The sequence below is a fragment of the Sapajus apella genome, unplaced genomic scaffold (assembly GCF_009761245.1).
Source record: "Sapajus apella isolate SASKATOON/1434 unplaced genomic scaffold, GSC_monkey_1.0 scaffold2, whole genome shotgun sequence".
Lineage (NCBI taxonomy): Eukaryota > Metazoa > Chordata > Mammalia > Primates > Cebidae > Sapajus > Sapajus apella.
The window spans coordinates 2,389,444-2,417,283 of record NW_022436942.1 but is presented as its reverse complement, the minus strand read 5'-3'; the positions used below and the strand labels follow the sequence as shown (position 1 = coordinate 2,417,283).

General features: G+C 36.8%; 1 protein-coding gene and 1 pseudogene across 3 annotated transcripts in view; one reads left to right on the top strand and one right to left on the bottom strand.

Moving 5' to 3' along the window:
• ITPR2 (inositol 1,4,5-trisphosphate receptor type 2) overlaps positions 1 to 27,840 on the bottom strand; it is a 492,164-nt gene that overhangs the window by 441,794 nt on the left and 22,530 nt on the right. For all 3 annotated transcript variants that reach the window (XM_032284102.1, XM_032284097.1, XM_032284122.1), the window contains exon 2: positions 5,430 to 5,500. In XM_032284102.1, coding sequence (XP_032139993.1) covers positions 5,430 to 5,500 — 71 coding nt within the window. The remainder of the gene's footprint in view (positions 1 to 5,429; positions 5,501 to 27,840) is intronic.
• Positions 16,232 to 19,265, top strand: LOC116555102 (annotated as a pseudogene).

The following is a 27,840-nucleotide window of genomic DNA, read 5'->3' as shown; positions in this document are numbered from 1 at the left end:
TAGATAGATAGATAGATAGATAGATAGATAGATAGATAGATAGATAGATCCTATTAGTATGTCCCTCTAGACAACTCTGACTAATACAGGCTACAAGTGTGGCATCCAAAAATGAGAGGAGTTCTCATTAGGCAAAACCCAAATGCACTATTTTCAGTTCTTTCAATTGACAAACAGAAGCCTAACCATAAAACAAACAAAGCAGTATAATGAAGACAGAAAAATCCCTAAAGAATTTGTAGCTGGCAACAGTTAAAAGAACTAAAAAAAAAAAAAAGACTAGAAGAAAAGATCCACAGGAATATGGTCATTCGAAACAAATACTTAATGGGCTATCACATGGAAAAAAGATTAGATTCAATCTATGTGGCTTTATAGAACTAACAGGTAGAATTCATAGGCGGGACTAATTCCATAGATATTATGGCATAGTGGTTAAATACAAACAGCTCTAGAGTCATAGAACTTGGTGAGAGTCCCAGTCCTACCACTAAAGAGCTCAGTAACGTTAAGACAGTTGCATAACTTCTTTATACTTACGTTCTCCACAAATTAGGATAGCAATAATTTCTACTTCATGTGATTACTAAATAATAATGCACAGGAAGCCTCAAGTACAGTGTAGCATGTTTTACATGTTCAATAACCTTAGTTGATTTCAAATCTGAAATAGTTTCAGTCTTCGACAACAACAACTAAAAGTATTCTAACACCAAACCTGAAGAAATTCAATATAGCAACTGTTAAGCTGGTGGAGCAAATATTCATCATGGGCTGAGAGTGGGGAATCACTGTGTTAGACAAGCTTGACACATTCATCCACCTAAGTAAAAGGTCAAAGCAACTGCCTAGCAAGAACACACTTTCATTTATGCACATGAGTGCGTAACTTCCATGAGCAGAGGCAAAAGGTTAGGCCCAGTCTTTAAAAGGACTTCCCTGAATTACTTGAAGAAAAGGAACTGAGCTAAAGAAGAGATTTTATCCATTTTCCCCCAAGTCCCTGATTTTTACTACCTGCTTTAGTGTTGCATTCTGCAGCAAAGAAATTCTCTATACTAGTTCCAATTCCTGAAGCATTCTGACTTATTACTTCGAAATGACTGAGTGTTGATTGCCAGAAGTGGCCCCATGGTAGGCTTGGTGCATTATGAAATAGTCAAGTGAAAAATGATCAGAGAATCTCAGAACTAGAGCCTTCAAGGCCAAATAGCCCAATACTAAAAAAAAACACCTAATCAACCAAGAGAAGGGACTATCTTCTCTTCCCTCCATCCTCCAGGAAGTGGTCCCTGGGTTCTCCATTACTGTCATGTTTTATCACCCTGACAGTAAGGAAGGACATAAAACTCTCTTTAAGTTGATTTAAGTTGACTTCTCCTAATAAAAATGGAACATCTATCAATATACGAATTTTAGAAAAATAATACTAAGAAGAGTTTTCTAGAAAAGGGGGAGAAGTGTGGAAAGGAATAGGGAAAAAGTGAAAGAATATAAAATCAATTTAAATAACTGCCTTATAAAAGGGAAGAAGGTTAAATTGTACATCAAAAAATAAGATATGTGACGAACTCTATTGGTATTATGTGCCCTCTGGTATGAAGCAGAGAGAAGGGCACATAACATCTGGGGTATTCTCAAAACTTTAACACCAGTCCAACCATGACAAAAGCATCAGACAGATACACAAGGTACACTCTATAAAATATCTAGCTAGTGCTCTTCAAAAATATGAAGATCATGAAAAACCAGGGAAGACCAAGACCAGGTCACAGAATAGAGCAAACTAAGGAGATACAATGACTAAATGTAACAAAGGATCATGGATGGGATCAGGAACAGGAAAAGGGCTTTAATGGAAAGCTGGTGAAATACAAATGAAGTCTGGAATGTAGTCACTAGTAATGTACAAATCATAACTTCTTAGTTTAGACTAATGTCCCCAGTGAGATGCAAATAACGGGAAAGACAGTGGAAGAGAATTCTCTGTATGCCTTCACAACTCTTCTGTAGAGCAAAATTTATTCAAATGTTACAGTCTACCTTTTAAAAATAGAGATTATTTGATCATTAAAGAAATTTTACTCACATAAGAAAAAGCTACTATGCTTCTGTTAATATCAATCTGTTGTATGGTATCTATTGAAAAATGGTTGTTTACCAGGTTTTAAATAACCCTTTGGAAATTGTTTGCCAAAACTTAGTTTCTTCTGTTCGCAAGTGAGGTAATGTGACACAGACAAAAGAACGTTTCACTGTGGAACTTTGTTGCCACAGTCAAAAAAATTGGAGGAGTTGTACTAGATTTACTTTTAATTGCCTACCAGCTGTAAAATGTTATGATTCGCTTGAACAAATCATAGCATGAGTATAAAAAACAAAAATCTTTTCAAATTAATTTGAGAATATCATTTGTCTGGCTAAGGCAAGAGGAACTGAGGTGAACTGTTGATATGCTATTGTTTCTTCCCTTATCTAAAAAGTAACAATAAGGGAGGGTGCTCTGGAAACTTGGCAGGGGAGTCTGGAAATGCTGGGATGGCGATTCTGGGAGGCAAATCTATGAAACAGCAATGGCTTTTAAAGCCAAAAGGAATGGGGGAAATATATTCATGCAGAGTGGCCTAAGGCGAGAGCTATAAAGACAAGCTATGCAAAAGGATGAGGCAACTGGTCATGTACTGCCTGCTCCCCACTGTTAAGAAGGCCAGGGCAGAGGCAAACCCAGCTCAGGGAATTCTCTGGGACTCTGGCAGGATAAAGTTCAATGCATCATGAAAGAAAGGCTGGGGCTTTAAGATAAGAGAGAACCCTGAGTTCTCAATAGGAAAGAATCCTCTTTTTCCAATGATGAATGTAGTAAGATAAATGGTTTAGTCTAAAATGGGAGGTAGAAAATGAGAGTAAACTAGCAAGGATAATGACCTCAAAGACTGGATTACAGGAAAAGCCAGCCTTTCACCAGAAGGATGGAGTGTCTGCAAAAGTGATTCATGCTCTGAACCAGTGCCCAGTGAATAATACGAGACCAAGTATCTGCATATAATTACCTTGTGGGTACAGAGCTGTTACCCCAGGTTCCCTTAGATACTCTAAAATAATCTTTGCAAATTTAAAACAATTCACCTCACTGTGGATTGAAAGAGGAAAAGAGGAAAGGCAGTCATGAAGTGTAAATGTTAATCTTTGAAAGATTCATTCTTCCTTGGGGACCTACAGAGGAGCAAGGCTGCCCAGGCTCATGCCTGTGAAGTATGAACACTCCTGGTAACCACGTTTTATCACATGATCCCAGAAAAAGTTTGAGTGTCTCATCCAAAAGCACCTAATGGCTATTTTAGGGGATACAGACTATGGGCAAATCACTATGCCTGGAAAACACAAAAAGAAGAAAATAAAATCCTGCTCTTGAAGAGGCAATAATGTAAGGGTTGAGTCAAATATGTTTAATGGAAATGCATTATGCCTTTCTATCATAAGGTTAACTACCATTTGTATAATGACTTAAAACACTTTTACATTTATTCTCTGGAAATATGTCAGGGCTCACAAAACCTTGTGTGGTAGTCATCGTTCTTGTTATTAGCCATGTCTACTCCCACTAGCCAATGACAGACGTCCTCTGAGGCTCAAAGCAGGTAGGTGACCTACTTAAGATAACACAGTCAGCAAGCAGTACAGTCGAAACCTGAACCTCATGCTTTTTCCTGCTACAAATACAGATTTGTTGTCCCAGGTTGCTTTTAGAACTTTTCTCTTCAATGCCCTACAGTTCACCAAGCAGTGTCTAGTGGTGGATGTGGTTGTATTTATCATCACTACTCCGAACTCAATGTGCCTCTTCCACCTGGGGAAGAGTGTTTTCCTTCAGTTTAGTAAATTCTCACCCACACTCCTTCACATATTGCCTCTATTCCAGTCTCTCTAGCCTTTCCTTCTAGAATTCAGCGAGACACTGTGGGAGCTTCTCAACCTATCCTCCAAGCTTTTTATGACTCATCCAAATTTTCCTTCTTTGTATCTCTCTGTGCTGCATTCTGGGTGGTTTCCTCAGATCTCTCCTCTAGAGCACTAATTCTCTATTCATCTTTACACAATGTGCTAGCTCATACTTTTCAGAATCTACCTTTATTCATACCATCTGTCCTTCCATTAGGGTTTCTCTACCCTCTTAACTTTGAAACATTTCATACACACTTCCTGCATTGTCTCTGGCAGGTTGTTCCTGAATATTAGTAGCCTACGTGTCACCTTCACAGTAGCTTCATTCTAAGTCCATCCTCAGTGGAAACTGTTTACTGCAAGAAGACCTCACTTGCCCAGGGATGGGAAGTATCCCTACTGAGTAGTTTTGCAGATGTTTTCAGTGGGTAGTTTGTCTTCCACAGTCTGTCTTATGCAAATTTCTCTACTTGGGGAAAAGTCTAGCTCTCTTATAAAGAGGCCAATATAACTTAAAGAACTTTTTTTTTTGTGCATGTCAGTTTCTCTGCAAGGATCTGAATCTAGGGAAAATGAAATAAATAAAATATTCCCATGAGAGATATTGTATATAAAATGCCTATCACAGAGCGTAAAAACAGTCAACATTAATCCAATACTAACTGTTTTTCCCTTTTCCATTCAGTAAGCGGCCATCTTGATTTGGGCTTATAGCTCTGAAGAATCCCTCCATCTCTCTCCAGTTTTTAATCCTTTAAAAAGGCTGTTTTTCACCATTATGAGAATGAATGCTTATACACTCTTCAAAATAAATGCCATTTTAAAAGTATTTTTAGTATTATAAGTATGTACAAATTATGAAATTGATTTGGACAAGCTTTTAATGATGAGTTTTAGCTTTCTGTGATTCTCTAAAGATTCCATTAATCATTCTTTTGTAGGAGTTGAGTAATCATCAGTCTCTTACTAGGTTCAATTTCTCATTGAGGAAATTATCAAGCTATTTCTAAAATTATACTTAGGGGTTCTAAGACAATTGTCAGTTATTACACCCCATCAAAACTGCTATTTTAAAAAGTAAGCTAACACATCATTGCCACACTCCTGAAGAGTTTACAAAGATAAATTTAAAAGATAACAATGAACAATGAAACACTATAACATTTATAATACAGCTGTCAGATAAGCATATAAATAAATATTGTTCAGCTGCATTTAATGGCTTGAAAAGTAGCCTTTCACAGTTAATTACTGAAATTTCCTTTTAACAGATAGACCATTGTCCAGCAAAACAAAAATTAACACTATTCTTTCATATAAATCCCTTAATATGTAAAAGGAAAACAATGGAAAGATTCTTGAATTTTCAGTGAACATATTTATATCTGAAAGTTTCACATTGAATAAAGTTTTGACATTACTTAGTTTGAGACACAAAAATAATCTGCCCTCTTAGCTCAGACATTAAAAAAATATGTATTTCTTACCTCTGAACTTCTTAGGAGGGTTGGCAAGGTCCCCGGCCTCTGGGTGCACCACACATCTGTCATCCACTAACCTAGAAGGAAAAGCATGTTTACATTATTAACATCCTTCTCATATTCATAAATCATAGACTGTACATGGATATTGCATAAATATTTACCAAAAGTTTTAATACCATTCTTCATTAAGTAACTTTTTAACAATCACAGGTCTGTAAAAAGATTTGGTTGTAAAGACATAAAGCCAGGTTTATGAAACTGAAACACAGGAAACATTATTAAGTGGTAGGAAACTGGTTAGATATCTTATGACATGAAACACTGTAGAGCTGTTTAAAGCTACATTAAACAAAACGCACTGGCCTGCAAAATGTTTATAGTATGCTGTGAATGTAGTAGTAATCCATCAATAAGATACATATATGCTTAAACACGTACACAGACACACACACACAATTCTACACATACATACAGGAATGGAACACAGCAAAATATTAAGAGTGGTCAGATTATCCATAGTTTTTATTTTCCTGTCTTCTTTTTTTTTCCTGTGTGTATGTATGTTTTACAGGGAACGTGTAAGCTCATGAGATCAGGCTTCTGGAGTGCCCATAGAGTAGGTAGTTATACTATCTATCCTGCATTCAATCTCTGGCTTGGCCACTTCCTAGCTAGGTGACTTCATGTCTCTTTCTTTATACCTAAACAATAAGGATAAAAATACCTACCTCACTGCATTGTTAGGAAGATTAAATGACTTGATTTTTTTTTTTTTTTTTTTTGAGACATAGTTTTGCTCTTGTCGCCCAGGCTGCAGTGCAGTGGCATAATCTTGGCTCACTACAACCTCTGCCTCTTGGGTTCAAGTGATTCTCCTGCCTCAGCTTCCCAAGTAGATGAAATTACAGGTGCTCGCCACCATGCCCAGCTTTTTTTGTGTGTTTTTAATAGAGACAGGGTTTCACCATGTTGGCCAGGCTGGTCTTAAACTCCTGACCTCAGGTGATCCACCCACCTTGGCTTCCCAAAGTGCTGGGATTACAGGTGTGAGCTACCGCACCCAGCCATGACTTGATATTTTTAAAGTGCCTCGTACAAATTCTGGCAGTTTCCATTTAATGGACAAATAAAATCAAGAATCTTCTGTGTCTTCACATATTCTCTGCTTCTAGAAGAGTGCCTGACACACAAGTGCTCAACAAATCTAAGTCAAATGAATACATTGTCATTGTAGTTACATGTTTAATCTCTCTTAAAATATTTATGAGAAGCCAATTTGTAGGGCAATTTCAAGATAGAGAAGCTGAATCTCTGAACTGAGAGCTGGGAGACATGAATCTCTTGTTCAAAGAGAAAGATCTCTTTGAATATCAGATTCACTAACTTATTTCTCCATTGGTTACATGGTGGGAATACCCAGGAATTTTTCCAGAATATTGTGAGAATGTATGTGAATTACTTACATGTATTTATTTGAAGTCATTTAAAGGGAGACTCCCAAACTGCAATCTTGCAATTAAAAAAAAAAAAAAGGAAAAGTATTAACCAGATTCACTAGCATGCATCAACTCCAGCACAGGAGTTGAACTAGGATGGTTATCCTAATCAAAATAAAACTTTTGGTTCTTCATTTATCTAGTTACTGGAATCAGACACTTCCTAAATCAACAGGATTTTCTGTGGGATCCAATTTCCACAAAACAAAATGCTGATTTGGTCAAGGAGTACAGTTTCTACTTCAATTTTTTTTAATATATCCTTCATTCACACTGGTTTACTAAAATGTGGTTTTACAAGAGCTGCCAGGCATGCAAGAAATTCCTTTTTAGGGTCTCTAAAAACTGATTTATTAGAAACAGGAAGTCACATTGACTCAAGAGAAAGCAAACCCAGACTTCTACAATATCCAACTTCTACAATGTCCAACTGTAACACTGAATTTGAAAGGCTCCAATAGTTGTGAGAATATCACAACATAAGATGTAACTAAAAGTGCTGTGAGGGAAAGTTCAGCTTTTCTAATTAGTCAAGACATGTTAAGAACTCGAATACAATGATTAAAAAAATCATAGTCTTATTTAGAGCACATACAAATTACATAATGTAAAAATTACAAATGACACTGGCATCCTATTCATTCCTTGTACGTGTACATTCCCACAAAAATACAGGCTCCTATGAATGCCACTGAGTCCCCACCTGTGTGGACAAGCCATCAAGATGAATGGGAATTGAAGCTATAAATCAGATGACAGTGTATTTATGTAAACACTAATATCTATCCTCAATTATCTGATAGCCCAGATAAAAACATAATAATTAGGAGTGACTTTAGCTCTAAAAATTTGTCCTATTCCTTACACAAAAATGTCTGTGAAAATCACAAAGGCAGTCCTTATACAAAAATGCCTGTGAAAATCACAAATTTAATCCTGAAGACTTAAAGAACTGGGATTGAATTTGAAGAGAATGGAAGGAAAAAAGGATAGGAGGAGGAGGAAGATGCAAGGAGTATGAATCTGTTATAAGACATATATGATCATTGGCATTAAAAGTCAAACAGGATTTTAATGGTAGTTGGAATCCTGCCAAAATCCTGGAACAACAACTACAATATCCCCAACAGCCTCTTCTTGAATACTTCCAGAGCCAATATATTTACCATTTACCATCATTCTGACAGCATATTAGAAATGTGTTCACATGGAGGTTAAATAATACCTTCCCTTTCCCAGTACTTACCACATTTTCTTATATCTACTTGCCTAATTGTCTTGAGTGTCAGAATAAATTTTAAGCTCATGAAGTCAGAAATCCATCTTGTTTATCATTATATCCTTGGCATCTACTAGAATGAGGTGCAATAGATGCTAAATAAATATTTGTTAAATAAACAAATGAGTCAATGAATAAATGATACTGGCTTCCTAATTAACTCTCCCTCTGTTCCCAGTTCCTTCTTCCGGGACTATACAGACTAAGTTTTCTTTTTCTGAGATGAACAAGCTGATTTATCTCCAGTGCTTCTTCATGTAGATATTTATCAGGAGTTTAGCATCCTTCATACACCCAAGTGCCAGCATCCCCTCACCTGTGATCCTAGAGACTATCCACATGAGTCTAGATGCGTCCCAATGAGGGCAGTGTACAGAGGACTATTACCTCCTTCTTTCTGATACTAAACTTACAGAAATGCATCCTACAATTTTAGTAGCTCCTGTGGCAGTCAAGGTTCCCCTCTGACTTTTATTGGGTTTATAGTAAACAATAATTCCAAGTCCTTTTCTTGTGTACCACTGATAAGCCAGATTCTCCCACCCACCAGTAGGGCAGTTAACTTTTATAACCTAAGGACCGGAATTCACAACCAAATAGGGATAAATATAAAGATTGACCTTTGGTCTACGAGAAGAAATCATCTGAAAAACATGGATCTATTCCATCCCTAGTTAATTCATTTAGACCATGTCATGATTTTGCCCATTTTAACCACTCATGATCAGTGTTTCTCAAATTTGGCTGAATTATTTGGGGAGTTAAAAATGAAAAAAAAAAAAAAAAAGCTTTCCTTTGTCCAGACCCATAGAATAAAACTTTCTGAGGGCAAGGATTGTGTGTTTTAAAAAGCCCTCTAACCTTCCTTAAATGTATTAGGAGTATCTGCTCTGCACTCCCGCAATACTCTAGGCTATCCTCTACCAATAGATTGTATCACAGCCCATTATAATTTTATAATTTCATATAAATATATGCAACATGATTATAAGCTCCAAGAGAGTCAGCCCATTTCTGTCTTCCTCACCATTATAGGGCCATCTTTAAGCATTATGCTCAAAACATAGATGGTGCTAAATAATTATTAACTGATGAATGATTAAAGTGACATTTAAAATCAGTAATGCTGTTTTTGACAGTTAACATAAACATTAAAATAACTAGAAGCAATAAACAGTTGACTAATAGGAGATGGAAGACAGATTTGGAAGTATTCCCCATGTACATATGTCCTAGAAAATTATCAAAAATGTCATCTTCTGAAAAAGGCCAAGATAACCTGCTCTAAAAAATAAATGCTAAACTTACAGAATAAATAAATACTAAACTTGCAGAAATGCATCCTACAATTTTAGTAGCTCCTGTGGCAGTCAAGGTTCCCCTCTGACTTTTACTGGGTTCACAGTAAACAATAATTCCAGGTCCTTTTCATGTGTACCACTGATAAGCCAGGTTCTCCCACCCACCAGTAGGGCAGTTAACTTTTATAACCTAAGGACCAGAATTCACAACCAAATAAGGATAGATATAAAGATGGACCTTTGGTCTATTTTATCTTTGTTAAAAATAAGGTATATTATTATTTATTTTCACAAATGTCAACAGTCAAAAATGCGTTGTTTTCTTATGAATTTTCTAGGTTTTTGTTGTTTAAGACACTCTACCGCTGTCCATGTACAGAAACATAACTGAACTCCATCCTTCCTACCGGGCTTCAGTCTACAGAAATTAACTGAAATCCATTCTTTGAACACATCTTCAAGTTTTATTTCTTCATTAAAGCTATATTTCCCCAATAGGAGATTCTTCTAAGAATTCCAATTGTAATTTTAAATTATCCTCTAGTTTGCAAGATGATGCATAAGTATGTCATATATATTAGTCTTATCTTTTCAATCAAATAGTAACTATGATCTGTCAATCACTAATTGCATGTGGAGTACTGCTCTCTGTATTTATAAATATGATCACTAATTTCCAAACTATTTTGCAAAACATTTTTCTCTTGCAGATTAGAGAGCTCAAATGACATGGTGGAGATGACAGCTCAAGAGCAAAGCCAAAATTAGGACTCAGATCTACAAGACCACAGACTTGGCTCCCTCCTCTGTTCCACTAGGCTGAACCTGTATTCTCTTATATATGCCACATGCTCTGCTCTGCAAGTATACATGCATGGTACAATAATAAAGATGTAGCAGAAATGCTAATTTACTTTCATCGATGTCTATTCCAGCTTTAACATCTCATAATTCTATAATTCCATTTTTATAGTATCTAAAATTAGAAAGCAGTATTGTACACCGAAGTATTTCACAAACACCATTAATCTCCATAATGCCTTCCTGATTTCTGCTATACCTAGAAACTCAACACCAAAATATATTAAGGTAAGGAAAGGATGAATTATTAAATGATGTTAGGATAATTAGTTGTCTTTTGGGGGAAAAATGACATAATCCCTCCTTCACATAAAAAGTCATCACATGAATTAAAGTCTTAAATGTGATAAGCAAAACTATAAAACTTTTAGAATATATGGGTGATGATACTCACGAATAGGAGAGTAGAAAAAAATTATTTAAGCCAGACTAAACAATAAGGACAAAACGTAAAAGACCAATAAGTTTATCGACATTAAAAGTAAGGACTTCCATCTACCCAAGGACAATATAAAGAGACAGAAGAGTCACAAGGCCACTGCTAATGTTTGTGCATTTTTGTACAAGCATATTATAAAAAAAGGTGGTAGCATCCAGCAACGGTGGCTCAGGCCTGTAATCCCAACATTCTGGGAGGCCGAGGTGGGCAAATCACCTGAGGTCAGGAATTCAAGACTAGCCTGGTCAACATGGTGAAACCCTGTCTCTACAAAAAATACAAAAATTAGCAGGGCATGGTGGCACACACCTGTAATCCCAGCTCTTGGGAGGCTGAGACAGGAGAATTGCTTGCACCCAGGCAGCAGAGATTGCAGTAAGCCAAGATCATGCCACTGCACTCCAGCCTGGGCGACACAGTGAGAATCTGTCTTGAAAAAATAATAAAATAAATAAGGATGGCAGCACACAAAATCAGTTCTGAAATGTGGTCTATGTTCCACTTTTGAAGCCACATACAGTGGCACAACTGCATCTGCCCAGAAGTCATGGTATGTTTGCACAAGAGAACAGCCTGGGCAGCCAACAGAGGCCTTTTTCCTCATTCAAACAAAGAAGCCATAAATACTAATAGCATCCCCTTAACACAAAAGTTACAAACTAGGAAAAGATATTTGCTACAAAGGCTTACCATCAGAAATGTATAAGGCATGTCTAAGAATCAATAAGAAAAAGACAACCAAACAGAAAAATGCAAAATAACTCAGGAATAAGCCTGAAGAAACACTAATATCTTTTAAAACCTGACAAAATGTTCAATTTTGTTTGTAATCAGAAAAAAATTCAAGCCAAATTAAAATCTTACTACACATCCGACAAATTGGTAAAAAATAAAGTAGGAAAAATGTTAAATGTTATTAAGGTTTTGAATCAATGCAAATTTTCACTCACTGCCACAGGGAGTAGAAATTAGAGCAAGCAATTTGGAAAAAAAAAATGTGACATTTAAAAGTTGAACATAGGCATACCTTTCCATTCACCATTTATATTTCTAGACATATATATGCTCTACAGAACTCCTACAAACTTGCATCTGAAGACATATACAAACAAGAGTGTTCAAAGCAACACTGTTTATGATAGCAACAACTGAAAAAAACAAATTTTCATCAATAGTAACATGGATAAAGGAGTTATGACTAAATGAATAATTTCATACAATAGATAACTACCAAAAAAAGAAAAATCTGTGCTGCATGCAATCACACTAAAAATCTCAAAAACATAAAGTTGAGCTTTAAAAAAAGCAAGTCCAAAAATAATGTTATATAATTCCATTATATAAATGAATATATAGGCAATACTAAAGAGCATATATTTTAGGAATACACATGGGGTAAAAAAATTAATGTATAAAATATATGGCTATCAGATTTTTAAGTAGATTTCTAAAAGAAAACAAATAATTCCTTTGTCTCCAGCCCCTCATTATTCCAACAACTACGCCACATAACTGATAAAATGTTAGTTGTATTCTTTTCCCTTATGAAGCCAGAAGTGGTATTTCTATCTGGAATACATTAAAAAATAAGCATATTATTTTCATGATGTTTGTTTACCACGTATATCTGATCTATTTACCACTAAGTGATATAGTTCATTTCTAACAAAATGGCTCTGAAGTGCATTTAAATAAAATGAATTTGGGGAAAGAGAGAAGATGGGGCATCCACACTGGACATTACTAAAAGCTTTTAATAGAGAGGGGATTAAGATGGTGGCTAGGTTCATAAGCATCATGAAATTGTCTTTAAAAGAACTTTCAGAGCTTTATCACAGATAACTTTTTATCCCTCAATGCTGGGATTTTCACTCTGCTTGACTATATGAATTTCTCCCTCAGCTGCAATCTTCTGGCTTCTCACCTGAACTGTCCCTCCACCCCACCAATCTACCACAGGCCCCCACAACCCTGGCACGTCATTCAATATAGGGTCCAGCCCTACAGGGTCTTGTGAGTCCCTCTCTACAGGTTTGGAGACAAGAAACTGTGAAAATAAAAACACAAGACACGGAGATAGAGAAAAGAGAGTTTGGGCCCAGGGGCCCACTGACAACCAAAGTGTGGAGTCTGGCAGTGGCCCCAAGTGCCTAGAAACTGACTTTTATTGAGCACAAAGCAGGAAGCAGGGTAGATAGGGTAAGGTAATGGTAGTCAGTGATAGGGTTAGGTAAATTCCATGTCTTGGAGACAGGGGCTCAGGATTTTCAAGAAGCCGAGGGGAGGAGAAAACCTAATGCGTCAGCACATTTTTTCGTACTTGTCAAGAATATCAAGGATGTTGAAATTTATGTTACTATTACTAATTCTTATCTTAGAAGAAAGAGCGGAACCAGGTGCTGAAGCGGAACATGAAAGTAGACAAGGAGCATAACCGCTGAAGCACAGGATCACACAGAGACAATTAAGCCCCCAGATGTCTGCGGGCCTCCCTGACAGCTGCCAGGCCTACCACAAGAGCTTGGAAGAGCAGACTTTTCTCTTAACTCCCCTGTGGAAGGAGACATTTCGGCCATTTTGGATATCTCCTTCCCTAGCTGGCTGAACAGCAGGTGCTTTCACAGCACTGATGCTACCACAGAGCCAAGGCGCCCTCCAGCAGCCCTTATGTGGGCGTGACAGAGGCTTAGAGCATCTTGTCTTAAGGTCACCTCTTTCCCAATGCCACTTCAGTTCCATACTTCATGACCTCAGACTTAGAAAAATTAAAGAATATAAGATTGTACATATATATATATATATATGATTACACATGTATAGCTATGTTATTTATGATTATATATAGGAATAACTATGTAACTATATCTCTAATTCTTTTCTAATTCAATATTTATATGAAAACAGACTGAGGCCTCAGACCCTTGCCTCGGCTCTTGCAGGGTTCCCCCCTCCACAATTCAACTCCCTCCTTCACCTGCATTTAGAAGCAGCAGTAGAAGAGAAGAAAAACCCTGACTTTCTCATCCTTGACCAGCTGTGTTTATTATGCTAGTTACTGAACCTCACTGTGCTGTATTTCTTAAATGGGGCAGCTCCCACAAATTCCTCATATTTCTATGGTTTTTTGTTTGTTTCCTTCTGTTTTGTGACTAGAGTTGGCTTATCATCCTTCACTAGTGTTCTCTGACATGTATCATAATTTATACACTGTAGTTTTAAAGTTTAAGTGTTTAGCATCTATTTCTTAGAAGCTTACAAATTATTTTATCATTACAAGCTAAATACTAGTACTAAGTGGTTTTGTTCCATTCATTCACTATAGTCTTAGAACACATTATTTTTAAAATGTAATATCTTGCTATTTAGTAATAGGTACATTTTTTAACTTAGCTAACACTCAAGTTGCCCAAATAATCAATCTCAAGGATGTTAATTCATGTTTGCATGGTAATGAATTTGTCTCATAACGCAGAATAACTTTACAACAAATACAAGGTTCTACAAATGTCTAGTTTCCCACCATATATCTGACAGGTCCTATGGATACTCCTGTATAAGGCCATAAATAACTCAAATCATGCAAAGAAGGAAGTAATTTCATTGCAAAACTTTCTGCCAAATTGTTTTCCAACTTATAAATGCAAAACAGATGCAACATACCACATTCATTCATGGCTACACTCATATTTTGCCTGTCTATGATGACAAGAAGAGTTAAGGGCATATTTGTTTGCCATTTGAAATGTGTGATTTATTTTTTTAACTAATAAAATCTTTTTATAACTTTTTGTTTAAAACACTGTTAATTCTTTTGTTTTACAAAGTCTAAAAACCTTTTTCTAAGCTATTAACTTTCTTTTTTTTTTTAATTCTACTTTAGGTTCTGGGGTACATGTGCAGATCGTGCAGAACTGTTGCATAGGTGCATACATGGCAAGTTTTTAATGGTTTGTAAATTTAAACAAATAAATTTAGCATTATCTCCTCTTTTTAGACCTGTCTAATTTCAATAATATTCTTGACTAACACATATTTTGGCCTAAATATTAAAAGTGTGTTGAATCCCATATGTAAGTTTTTCAATCATGCATAGGTTTGTTGCTGCCAATATTTCTAAAACTGGCTTCACTCAAAGTTAGAATTCTGCTTGCTCTTAGGTATTCAAAATATTCCCACTTATTTTTCCATCAAAGACATAATTTACCTATATCCACATATAAATTATAACATAAACATTAACTTTGAAGTACTACTAAAAATACTGAATGAATCCATATATTTAAATTTTCTGATGAATGCTATCACCCTGATCAAATGATTTAACATAACTATTAATTACCTTTTCAAAATATGGTTATCACATGACTACAAAGAGAATGCTGTTTCTTACATATTAATCTTTTTATAAATCACTTCAAGAAGCCATCATCTTGTGAAGCAATTATCTTCAGAGTATGGATACTAATGAAACTAACGGGGAAAACAACTAAAAGAGTTACACATAGCCTTTCAAAGAGAAACATATCCATCTGACAATGATTTCACGAGGATTTGCCCGTATATTTTGAAAGCTTAAAGTCCTAATCCAGCCAAAGAAAAATAATCATAACTTTTTCTTCTGGGCTTCTCTTTCTCCATCTAATAACTTCCTTTTTTTAGCCTCTTGAACCTGCCTCCTCAACCTCTTTGAACCCAGTGTTATTAAAAGTCAGTTTGTGAAGCATTGTGTCCTAGCTTGTCCATTACAGTTCTCATGAAAGTCAAAGCATCTGCAAAGTACCTTTCTCAGAGTATGAACCGGCATCTCTACCAGCTGAGGTCAATTATTTAGTAGTGGCTGAGCTGACCTTAACTACTACCAGTTCTCAATCGCCTTCAAAGAGCCAGACAATCACTGGTGCTGGTAAAAGTGACTCACTAGGCAAGTTCAGGTTCAGATCTTTACCACTACCACACTGTCATTTCTATCTGAGTTTTCACCACCTTGCTGACACCAATTTGCAGGTGCTCTCAGGAAAAAGGCCATAAAAATCAGAAACCCACCTCGTCCCACTCTCTTTTTCCTAGTACACACACCTCCACCACCCCAAGTTTCTGTCTGCTTTTGGTCACTCTCCAGTGCCTACACATAGTTGTTTTTTATATTTTGTCCAGAATTTATAGTTGTGATCAAGAAAAAACTTTCCACTCAGAAAAAAAATCAAAAAAATTTTATAGTTGATACACTGCAGATTAAATTCAAAGAAATATGAACTCAAATATTTTTTAAATTACTAATAAGACAAGGAAACAAGTTACTATGCATGAGTCACCAAAAACAACAAATATTATAATTATCAACTAAAAATATAAAATAACTATGATGAAATGTTTAAAGAAATAAAAGATAAATTTTATAAAAAAGGGCAAGGAGGAAGAACCAATCAAAAATGGTCAGAGAGCTTGGCATGGTGGTACACCCCTGCAGATCCAGATACTTGAGAGGCTAAGGCAGGGGGATTGCTTGAGCCTGGGCAACACAGCAAGACCCCATCACTTTAAAAATTATGGCCAGATAGATTTAGTAAAGAATTCCTAGGAATGAAAAATAATTATTGAATAAGTAGGTGGACTTAAGACAGTAAACCAGACACAGCTAATTAATATCTTCAAAGGAAAGTTTTAATAATTAATTGGAATGAAGAATAAGACAACAAGGATAGAGAAAAATATGAAAGAAGGTTAAGATATATAAAGGGTAGGATGAGAATGTTATCAGGCATATATAGTTAGCATCCTGGAAAAAGAGACTGAAGAGAATGAAAGCGAGGCAATATTAGAAGAGATAATGGCTGAGAATGTTCACAGCTAATGAAATATATGAATCCACAGATATAGAAAATACAACATACTCCATGAAATATATATATTTTAAAACACTAGACACATTGAAGAAAAATACAGGACAGCAAAGACAGGAAAGATCTTTAAAACAGCACAGGAGAAACAAATACATGTGAAGCAATTTGATGAACAGTAAACTTCTCAGAATCCATAATCCAAGCCAGAAGAGAATCATTTCTTCAAATTCTAATAGAAAATTTAGCTATCAACCTAAAGCTGTGGCCCCAGAAAAATCTCTTTTAAGAATAATATAAAATAATAAAGTATAAAAGTATTTTATAAAGTAATATAAAAGTATTTTTATATAAACAAAAACAAAGAATTTACCACTAACAGACTTTCTCTTAAAAACCTTCTATGGGATATACTTCAGGCAGAAGAAAAATTAGCTTAGTAGAAAGATTTGAGTTATAAGCAGAAATTGTGAGAAAAAACGGTAAATATAAATTAATCTAAACAAATATTGTCAGTATAAAAGGATAATAACTAATACATGGGGTTTAAAAAGAACAGCATTAAAATACCATTAAATACCATTATAATACCAACAGCAGCATATAAGTAGAAAGGGGATTATCAGAGTTAACTAGTTCTATGGTTCTGAATTATACAGGAATGAGTTAAAATATCAATGTACTTAATACTTTGTTGAATATGTACAGTAAAATGTTTCCTCATCACAGCTTTATTGAAGTACAATTGACAAATAAAAATGGTATATATTTATAGTGTACAATGTGATGTTTTGATATATGTATATACTGTGAAACAATTAAATCAGGCTAATATATCCATCATATCACATCCTTTTTTTTTTTTTTTTGCAGTGGGAACATTTAAAATCCACTCTCAGCAATTTTCAAGTCTACAATACATTATTATTATAGTCACTATGCTATATAATAGGTCTCCAGAACTTACTTACATTGTCTAACTGAAACTTTATACCTTTTAACCAATATCTCCCTGTTCCTCTGCCCCCACAAGCGCCTGGCAAAAACCACTCTATGTTTTGCTTCTATGAGTTCAACATTTTTAGATTCCACATATAAGTGAGACTATCCAGTATATGCCTTTCTGCGCTTAGCTTATTTCACATAGCATAATGTCCTCCACGTTCATCCATGATGTTGTAAATGACAAGATTTCCTTCTTTTTCAATGCTAAGTAGCATTCCATGGTGTATATACACCAAATTTTCTTTATCCATTCATCTGGTGATGAACACTTAGGCTGATTTCATATCTTGTACACTAGAAATAATGCTGAAATGAACATGGGAGTGCAGCTATCTCTTCAACATACTGATTTTACAGATTTCATTTCTTTTGGATATATGCCCAGCAGTGGGATTGCTAGGTCATATGGTAGTTCTAGTTGCAGTTTTTTGAGGAACCTCCAGACTGTTTTCCATAAAGTCTATACTAATTTATATTCCCACCAACAGTGTACACAGGCTCACTTTTCTCCACACCCTCCCCAACACTTACTATATCTTCTTTTTGATAACAACCATTCTAATAGGGGTAAAGTGATACCTCATGATGGCTTTAATTTGTATTTACATAATGATTAAAGATGTTCAGCACTTTTCATATGCCTGTTGGCCATTTGTATGCTTTCTTTTGGAAAAAAAAAAAAAAGTCTGCTTAGGTCCTTTGTCCATAATAATCATAGTAAATTTAATTTTTTAACATACCACTTAAAAGATAGATTTGGGGAGGGCCCAAGAGGCACCTTCCCTCCCAGCCTGCACCCCAAGGCTGCAAGTCCTGCCCTGGGCTGCGATTCTGCTGGGGCACACTGAGCCCCAAGATTCAAAAGCATACCCGAAAGGGTCCGGACCAAGAAATCACTGAGATTCTGATAACAGACCTGGGACAACAATGCCTTGGGAAAGGTGTTCATAATTGAGCTGCTGGAAGCTCTGGCTGGCTGCAGGAGAGCCAGCAAGTGTCCTGCTCTTCAGAAGTAGATTGAAGGGTTTGTTCTGTACAGGTGCAGACTTGAAGGAGTGGGAGCCAATAAGTGAGTCAGAGGTGGGGGTCTTTGTCCAGCAATTCCAAGGTCTGATGAAGGACATCACAGCCTTTCCTGCACCCACCATTGCGGCTATGAATGCGTTCACCTTGGGTGGAGGTCTGGAGCTTGCCCTGGCCTGTGACCTCCAAGTGGTAGCTGCCTCGGAAGTCATGGGACTGATTGAGAAACCACTTGATGGCTCCTCCTGGGGTCAGGAGGCACTCAGAGGCTGACACACTGCTTGGGGGTGGCCCTAGTGAAGAAACTCATCTTCAAAGGCCAACAACTAAGTGGGTACTGGGGCTGGTGAATCATGCTGTGGCCCAAAATGAGGAAGGTGATGTCACCTACTACTGGGCATGAGCACTGGCCCAGGAGTTCCTGCCTCAGGCCCCCACTGTCATGTAGCTGGGCCAAGTAGCCACTGACCAAGGCATGGACATGGACATGGCATCAGGGATGGCCATTGAAGGGATATTATATGCCAGAACATTCCAACCAGAGACTGGCTGGAAACACGGCAGAGAGAAGCAATCCCCAAAATTTGTTGGCAAATGACCCCCATTTAACCTTCAGTATGAGAAATGCATACCTTGAACAAGAAGACCCAGAAGGAAAATTCGCATCAGGACTGCCCTCATCATTTCACCTCTCTGGGCTTCAGTTCCTTCATAAGGATGATGATGGATATGATATGACTGGCATGATGCCTGGAACCAAGATGCTAACCATACCACCTACTGCTACCTTCCTTAACATCACCTTAGGGTTGGTTTAGCTCTAGAGAATACCTGACTCTCTCTACTCAAATGAAGAAGAATTAAAATAGATTCTTCTTAGTCTTTGTATCATTGGTTGTCAGGCTCTGGCCTCTCTCTCAGTTATCAGGCACTCACCAGATATGTCAAGAGATTTTACGATACCCATAGTTCCTTCCTCTGGACAATAGTGATAATAAAGTCTGGTATTGGTTGTACAAGTGCCAGAAATCAGAATGCAGATCCCAGCTCTTTGCCAGTTACTGTATAACTTTATACAAATTGTTTAAACTCTGGGCCTCAGCTTTCTCATCTGCAAAATGAAACTATTATAAGGATTTAACAAAATAAAAACACCTCATGTTCAAAAAAAAAAGGTACATTTTTAGTTGGATGAAAAAATCCAGCCATAGGCTACTTACAAGAGTCATACCTAGAATTATTAGGACAGAAAAAAACAAAGCAGGGAAATACTAGCCAAAGAAAGGTATGAGCCAGGGGTGGTAGCTTATGCCTATAACCCCAGTACTTTGGGAAGATGAGGTGAAGGATCACTTGAGGCAAGGAGTTAAGATCAGCCTGGGAAACATAGCAAGACCCTGTCTCTACAAAAAAAAATTAAAAATTAGCCTGGTGTATGGCACGCATCTGTGGTCCCAGCTATTTGAAGGCTGAAAAGGGAGGATCACTTGAGCCCAGGAAGTAGAGGCTATAATGAGCTATGATCATGCCATTGCACTCCAGCCTGGGCAACAGAGCAAGACCCTATCTCTAAAAAAAATAAAAGTAATTTTTAAGAATGAAAAGGATAGTAGCAGTGATAATATCAGATAAATAGGCCAGCCATGGTGGCTTATGCCTGTAAAGCTAGCACTTTGTGAAGCCAAGGCAGAAGGAGCATTTCAGCTCAGGAGTTCAAGACCAGCCTGGGCAACACAGTGAGACCCTGTCTCTTTAAATTTATTCAGAATAAAGAAAGCCATCACATCATGAGAAGGGTTTCACCGCTCTAAGAAGATATAAAAATTCTAAATGTGTATGTAACAGCCTCAAAATAAACAAATTTACAAAACTACAGGGAGAAATTAACAATACACTATCTTAATGGGAAATTTCAGTAATTAAGATTACTTAATTACTGATAGGGCAAACCGACAAAATTTGTAAGGCTGTAAGCTCTGAAACCGATAATCAGCAAGCCTGATCTAATGGACACACACAAAATAGAAAACACATTCTTTTTGAGCGTATATGGAATATTAACATACTAGTTTCCTCAACTGTTTTCAGATTGTATGGTTTTCATATCCCCATTCTATTTCTAAAATATAGCCCAAATTTACAGGTTTGGCTTTTTAAAAACTATTATTTTCTTAGCTAACACTGAACTTAACAATTAACTAAAAACCCCACACTCGCCCCTCCTCCAGAGGCTTAGGGCCTCCTATGATCCCACCATATTTGACATGCTGTTATTGTATGGTATTTTACTTCAAGCTGTCATCTTATTGTATGATACCTGTAACTATATGTCTCCAACAAATAATAAGCTACTTGGGGACAGCACAGTATATTTTTAATCTTTATCTCCTCAATACCCAGCACAGTGACTGGCATATAGTAAGTGCAAAAAAAACAAAAACAAATGTTGAATGAATCCATTGATATTTTAAAAGTAAAGTAAACAAACTGCAGAAGACAACATGAGGTAAATGATGATATAGCAGAAAGAAAGATTATAGGAAGAAAAGATGAAGCAAGTATGTAATAATGATATAGCTGTTTGTCCTTGGCTCATACCCTCAGCCAACCATAAAGTAACATTTAATTATATATTCTAGAAGTGGATGACTAGAAAAGACCTCCAAAAATAATCCAGTTAGTAAGAGCTCCTAGGCAGAACAGAACATCAGTTAGCCAAAAACATTTTTTTCCTTTGAAATCTTCAGACAACAATGCAGTCAGTGATTAGTTCTGTAGCCTAAGGAACTGTAGCCTGCCTCTTCCCTGTTCCTTTAACTATGCCTCCTCCTTCAAAAAGAGATGAACATGAGAACAAACTACCACTTCCTGACTGATCAGACATAAAAGAGAAACATTCCTAGGAGGAAATAGTTGGCAAGAGAACTTCCCTGGCCAGAAAAACCTCTGGCAACTGTAGACCAATTCCCACAATCATTACAGCATGAGAAACCAGACTCATATTGCCAGAAACTTGGACGGTATAAATCTGATCACTACACATTATATACAGGTATCAAAATATCACATGTACTCCCAAAATATGTGCAACTATTATATATCAATAAAAAATAAAGGAATAATTTTAAGTTAACTTGTTAAAGTTACAAGCAGATGACTGTTGTTTCTGAGTCAACAAGTAACTAGAATCTTTCTGAGAACTACCAGAAAAGGGAAAAGCTAAAACACAAAACAACTTCCCATTCCCAAGTAATTTCTTCAGACAGAGCGTCCCACATTTAAGATTGGCTAAATGTGAATAAATCCGGGTTTTAAAAGGAGAACACAGTTGCCATTCCAAATTCACACCTTTAATTGGTGTGGACGGAATCAATGGGCATACAACCCCTCTTTTAAGACACTTAGCTGCACAAAGAAAAATAATCTCAGATTTATTTATGTTACTGGCAAGGGACTATTTGTGGCTAGAATGACACATATACCTTTTTCTGGAGCATTTTAATTAAAGTTCAGAGACCTCTCTTTCTGGGAGGGAGTGAAATAAATCCTTAACCCAAAAATAATGAAGCAACCCACATGACCTCTAAAAGCTGAGCCAACCAAGGGTAAAATCAAAAGGAAATAAAAACAAGCAGAAAAGTCTGATGGCTGAAAAGAGCTGCATCTGTATGCATTAAATTAAATCATTTCCCTCGCTTCTAGGCTGGATATTTTTCCAACCCCTGGAGGCAGAAATAGTAGTACTGTTAAAGTAGAATTTATAATTAATAACAGTGAATTTGTCTCTCAATATAACAGACTCCTAATTTTTTTTTAAGACAAGGTCTTACTCTGTCAGTCAGGCTGGAGCACTGTCAGTCAGTGGTGCAGTCTCAGCTCACTACAACCTTGACCACCCTGACCAAGCAATCAACCCACTTCAGCCTCCCTAATAGTAGAGACTACAGGCATGCACTATCACACCTGCCTCATTTTTGTATTTTTAGTAGAAACAGGATTTTGCCATATTGCCTAGGCTGGTCTTGAACTCCTAGGCTCAAGAGATCCACTCACCTCAGTCTCCCAAAGTACTGGGATTACAGGCATGAGCCACTGCACCAGGCCAGAGACCCCTAATTCTAATCCCTAATCCTTTAGACAGTGATCATTACCACAAATGCAAATTTCTGAAGAGACCTACTGGTTTCTATCCTAGTGGGACTAAAATGGTAAAATATAAATTTAATGATATATTTTTATATGTATGAGTCTAATATCACAATTGTATCTATTCCATACTAAATCTGTAATGCTGGGAAAGTAATTTCTCTGGCCTAATTACAAAGCTGAGATAATAATAGCACTAACCTCATAGGGTTTCTTTGAAAATTAATTTATTTAATAAAGCAAAATGTTCAGTACAAAGTTATATGCAATAAAGGTTAGCCATCATTATCATCATTATTAATGTATTTATTCAACACCTGACACCAAGTACATAATAATGATTAGCTATCAACATTTGCACCATCATTATTTATTACTGTTTCATTGTTGAAAGAAGTTCACCAGTAAGATAGTCACTTCAGAAAAAAATGAATTTAAATATCTTCACAAAGAAATGTATTAATTCCACAAATATTTACAGACCAGCTACTATGTGCCAGGCATTGATCGAACAGCAAGCAAAACTAACACACTTGTAGGAGAGAGTAGGGAGGAGAAAAATCACAAGCAATTAGCATAGTAAATCCATAAATTATATCATGTGCTATATAGAATGCTAAGGGATAAACACTACAGAAAAAAAAGGAACATAAAACACAGTAAAAAGACATGTAGGAGAACTGCATTCCAGGCAGAAGGAATAGCCAGGGCAAAGACGCTACAGTGGGACTGTGTTCAGCATGTTTTAAGACCTACAAGGAACCAATATGGCTGGCAGGAGCCAGAAAGGAGGTAAGTGATTGGCAAGGACATTGGAACCATCAAGGAATGGAAGGCCAGACCCGCAGGGCCTCCCAAGTCATAGGAAACACTCTGGTTTTCATTCTGAGTGAGACAGGAACATTGGGAGCTCAGGTAGGTCTATGTGATCTGGCTTATTTTTAAAAAGATACCTCTGGCTGCTGAGTTGAGAATAGACTGGTGGGGAAGAGAGAGACGGAAATGGGAAAACCACTTTGGAAACTAGCACAGCAATCCAGGTAAGAGAAGTGAGCACCCATAAATGTGTTTTTCAAAATCTCCCAACTAGGGAGCACAGCAGAAAATTTCAGGGAAGATATAAACAGTTGCTCTTTCTTTAAGAGCTGTTATATTGATTTTGGAGTGGAATTATATATGGCAATATAGTAATGACTGTAAATATGGTGCAGTTAAGTACTTCAGAGTCCAAAAACTAGACCCTGCTTGGCACGGAATAAACACTGAATATTCACTTACTGAGTTCAGTAAATACAAATGTACTCAGCTTCTTGGTGGAAAATGTTATTCAAACATGATTTTTAATAGGAAAAAAATAAGAAATAGAAAAAGCCTTGAAAAAAAAAAAAAAGAAACTGTGTAACCCTCTACTCTTGCAGTACACTGTTTTTTACACATTTATTTACATTTGCGCATCCTCTCATTAAGCAAATATAACTGACCACCCACTGTGTGTCAAGTACCACACTACCTTCTAGTTGAATCCCTTCACTAGGTCTTGAGGGGAAAGAAAAGAATACATGTGTGGGAAAATTCCAGATAAGTTCACATTTCATTACAAAACATGAAAAGAATTTCAGGATAAGGATCTGGGAATACAGAGTGGTAGTAGCTGGGACTACAGGCACTTGCCACCACGCCTGAGTAATTTTTGTCTTTTTGTAGAAACAGGATTTTGCGATGTTTCCCACTCTGGTCTCAAGCACATTTGCTCAAGCAATCCTCTTGCCTTGGCCTCCCAAAGTGCTGGTATTACAGGTATAAGCCATCCTGCCCGGCCCATTGCAGCCATCTTAATTTATCAAAACATATCTGAAATATCTAAATGCATTTGAATCATCCTAAGGGTGTTATTCTCAAACTTTCACAATAATTATACAAAGAAAATACCTCTCCTCTTTAAGAAATATATAATATATGCATTATTATACCAGTCTGGCCAACATGGTGAAACCTCATCTCTACTAAAAATACAAAAAGTAGCCGGGCATGATGGTGTGCACCTGTAATCCCAGCTACTTGGGAGGCTGAGGCAAGAGAATCACTTGAACCCAGGAGGTGGAGGTTGCAGTGAGCCGAAATCCCACCATTGTACTCCAGTCTGGGTGACAGCATGAGATTCCATCTCAAAAAAAAACAAAAAAGAAGATAGATAGATAGATAGATAGATAGATAGATAGATAGATAGACAGAGATACACACACACACACACACACACACACACACACACACACACACAATTAGAAAATCCATGTTGAATGAAATATATATCAAAGAAAGAATAATTGAAATTGTAGTCATTTGAAATCTTGGTCATTAATACTATGTTCCACTGTAATAAAATACATAGAAAAGTATTTCAACAATACTCATACATTGCAAAGTATTTCCTTCCCCACCCAGAATCAACCTGTACTAATTCTACTTATGAACCTCGCCAAGCACAATGTGTTCAGTCCATGCCAATGTCCTGCTGGAGGCATCAGAGGGCAGGTGAGAAGTCAAAGCTGGAACACAATGTCACATGTGGTGAATCCAAATCACTGCCACTATAGTCTGAAGACAGCAGCTCTCCATGATTTATAATAGGTTTCACACAATTCCTATAACTGCTCTCCGAGTTTTTTTTTCTTTTGTACAAATGTTGGTATTTATTCTCACAATTATTAAAAATTCTTCAAGAAAGACAGTCTTTACTTTGAAAATGTAAGTGCCTTTGGTGCTTGGTAAGGGACACTCAGTGGACCTGCTGAAATCTTAAGACCACAATACCAACCTCAAATTAAACTAATTATTTACAAAAGGTACCATGGATATCTATTACAGTTCAGTCTTTTTCTTTCCCTTTTAGAGACTTCTCTTTCCCATGTACAACTCTTAACATGGCATGAAGAACCAGTGGGAATCCTCCACCACCCAAGGAAAGGTATGAAACCTAAGATGGCTCCTTTCTTTCCCATTACCCCCAGACACAGTTCTTGATCCAGAGGAAAGTACTTAACCCAAGCAGGGCCAAAATGCCTTTACAGAAGCAGACATGAAAAATGTCACATAGATTCTACTTCCTTCTAACATCAAGCATCATGAGGAAAAGTGCAGGCCTAGAAACCATTCTCCCCACCACAGCTAAGAAAAAATCTGCCAGAGAACAAAGCCTACAAGAAGGAGAGAAGTCAAGAAAGAGAGGCACAATCCTGGTGTCATCAATGGAACCCTTGGTTCCAGTTGTACCTGAAGCCAGATCCCTCTCTTGAACTTCCCAATAATGCAAACCAACCAGCTTCTAATTTTGTTTATTTGGTTTTCTGTCCCCTTCAGTAGAAGTAAATGTAGCCATGAAGGTCACACAGCTAGTAAAGAACTGATAAAGTATAAGTAACCAAAAAATCCACACTTGCCACATACCAAAAAATAAAATGTTCATTTTGTCATTGATTTATTCATTCAACAAATATGTATTGAGTGTTGATTATGAAGCAGGCACTGTCCTAGACACTGGGGATAGAGCAGTGTACATGACAGACCAAATCTAGAGCTTACATTTTCATGTTAGAGCCTTTACTGCATGACAGCACAAGTACTCCCAAGCTGGGGTCCAAGTGTAAACTTCAGGGAGTCTTGAAGACCCTCAAATATACATAAAATCTTGGGTTCAGGCATAGTTATGGGAAGCGGCACAATAAATTTTCTCAGAAGCTCAAAGGCACCTGTTACCCCAAAAAACATTAAGAAAAACTCAGAGCATAAGCATATCTTCAGGTCAATATGTTTCAAAATTCTTATGGAAATTCTGATCTCTTAACCTTAACACAGAGGTGTGTTCAAAGAGAACACACTCTATTCAACAGGAATTTCATAGAAATACTGTACTCCTTTACAATATGTTATGAGGTTATCTCCTTTAATAATCCTTTTTCCTATGAAAACAAAACTAACAGGTAACAACTGGAGCCTTAACCACCTGTGTTCTGCCCTTCATCTGAGTGGGTGGTGAATATCTCAGTCTCTACTTTCTGATTCCTTTTGAAGCATATGTTTCATACCTGCATTTCCTGGACCCAAAAGGAAAGCTATCTCCTTTCATCTGTAAAATGGTTTTCTTCTAAACTGATCTGATCAGATTCCTCTCTGGTTAAAAGGAAAAACAAGAACCAGGGCTGCTGCTTTTCTGTATTCAAAAAATGCCTTCCAGAGATGTCTAAACAGCAGCTAATTTCATTGTAAGTATTTTGTCCCTAAACTTCCTCTAAGAATGTGACTCAGTGGCTTATATTCTGGCTGTTCCTGCTTATAAAACTCCAAAAGCAGATTCCTTTCCAATGCAAAACAACTTATTTCTCAGCCCTCTGCTTTACTGCCAAATGAAAATGAAGACTATGTAATCAAATGTACACAATGAATTTTTTTATCCTGCCCAAATAATTCACTGATTTATATTCTCCAGGTACCCACTACCTCACTCTTCCCTATGAAATATCTACCTAGGAATTCCTACAGGCAATCTCATTTGACATTTTGGTAAAATTTTACCAATTCTCTCCAAGTGAGTATGATCTTCTATCCATATCTGCCTTTCTCATTCTCTTTTACAATGTTAGGCTTTAAAGATATTTTGAGTAAAACTTATCCAAAATATTTTTAACTGGTTTTCAGGAGCTCGGGGGGCTTTTAGCAGCTGTTCTTAGGGTTTGATGATCTTGCCAATCTGATGATTTCCAACCAAACCTAATCATGACAGAGATAAACCTCCACACTTATCTTATTGGGCATGCTATAAAGAACAAGCATAGATTTAATAAGACTCCCTCTCTCCCACACTCCAATACAGATTTCAGCTTTTCTTCTTTCAGTTTTCTTAGCTTTGCCCATTAAGTCATAATGCCATTCATAATTATAAATTACATGGAAAAATACATCCATTAGAAGACAATTATTCAACTGTGTGTTGTTTCTGGATTGTACACTAAGGGCTTTGTCACTGAAAGGCC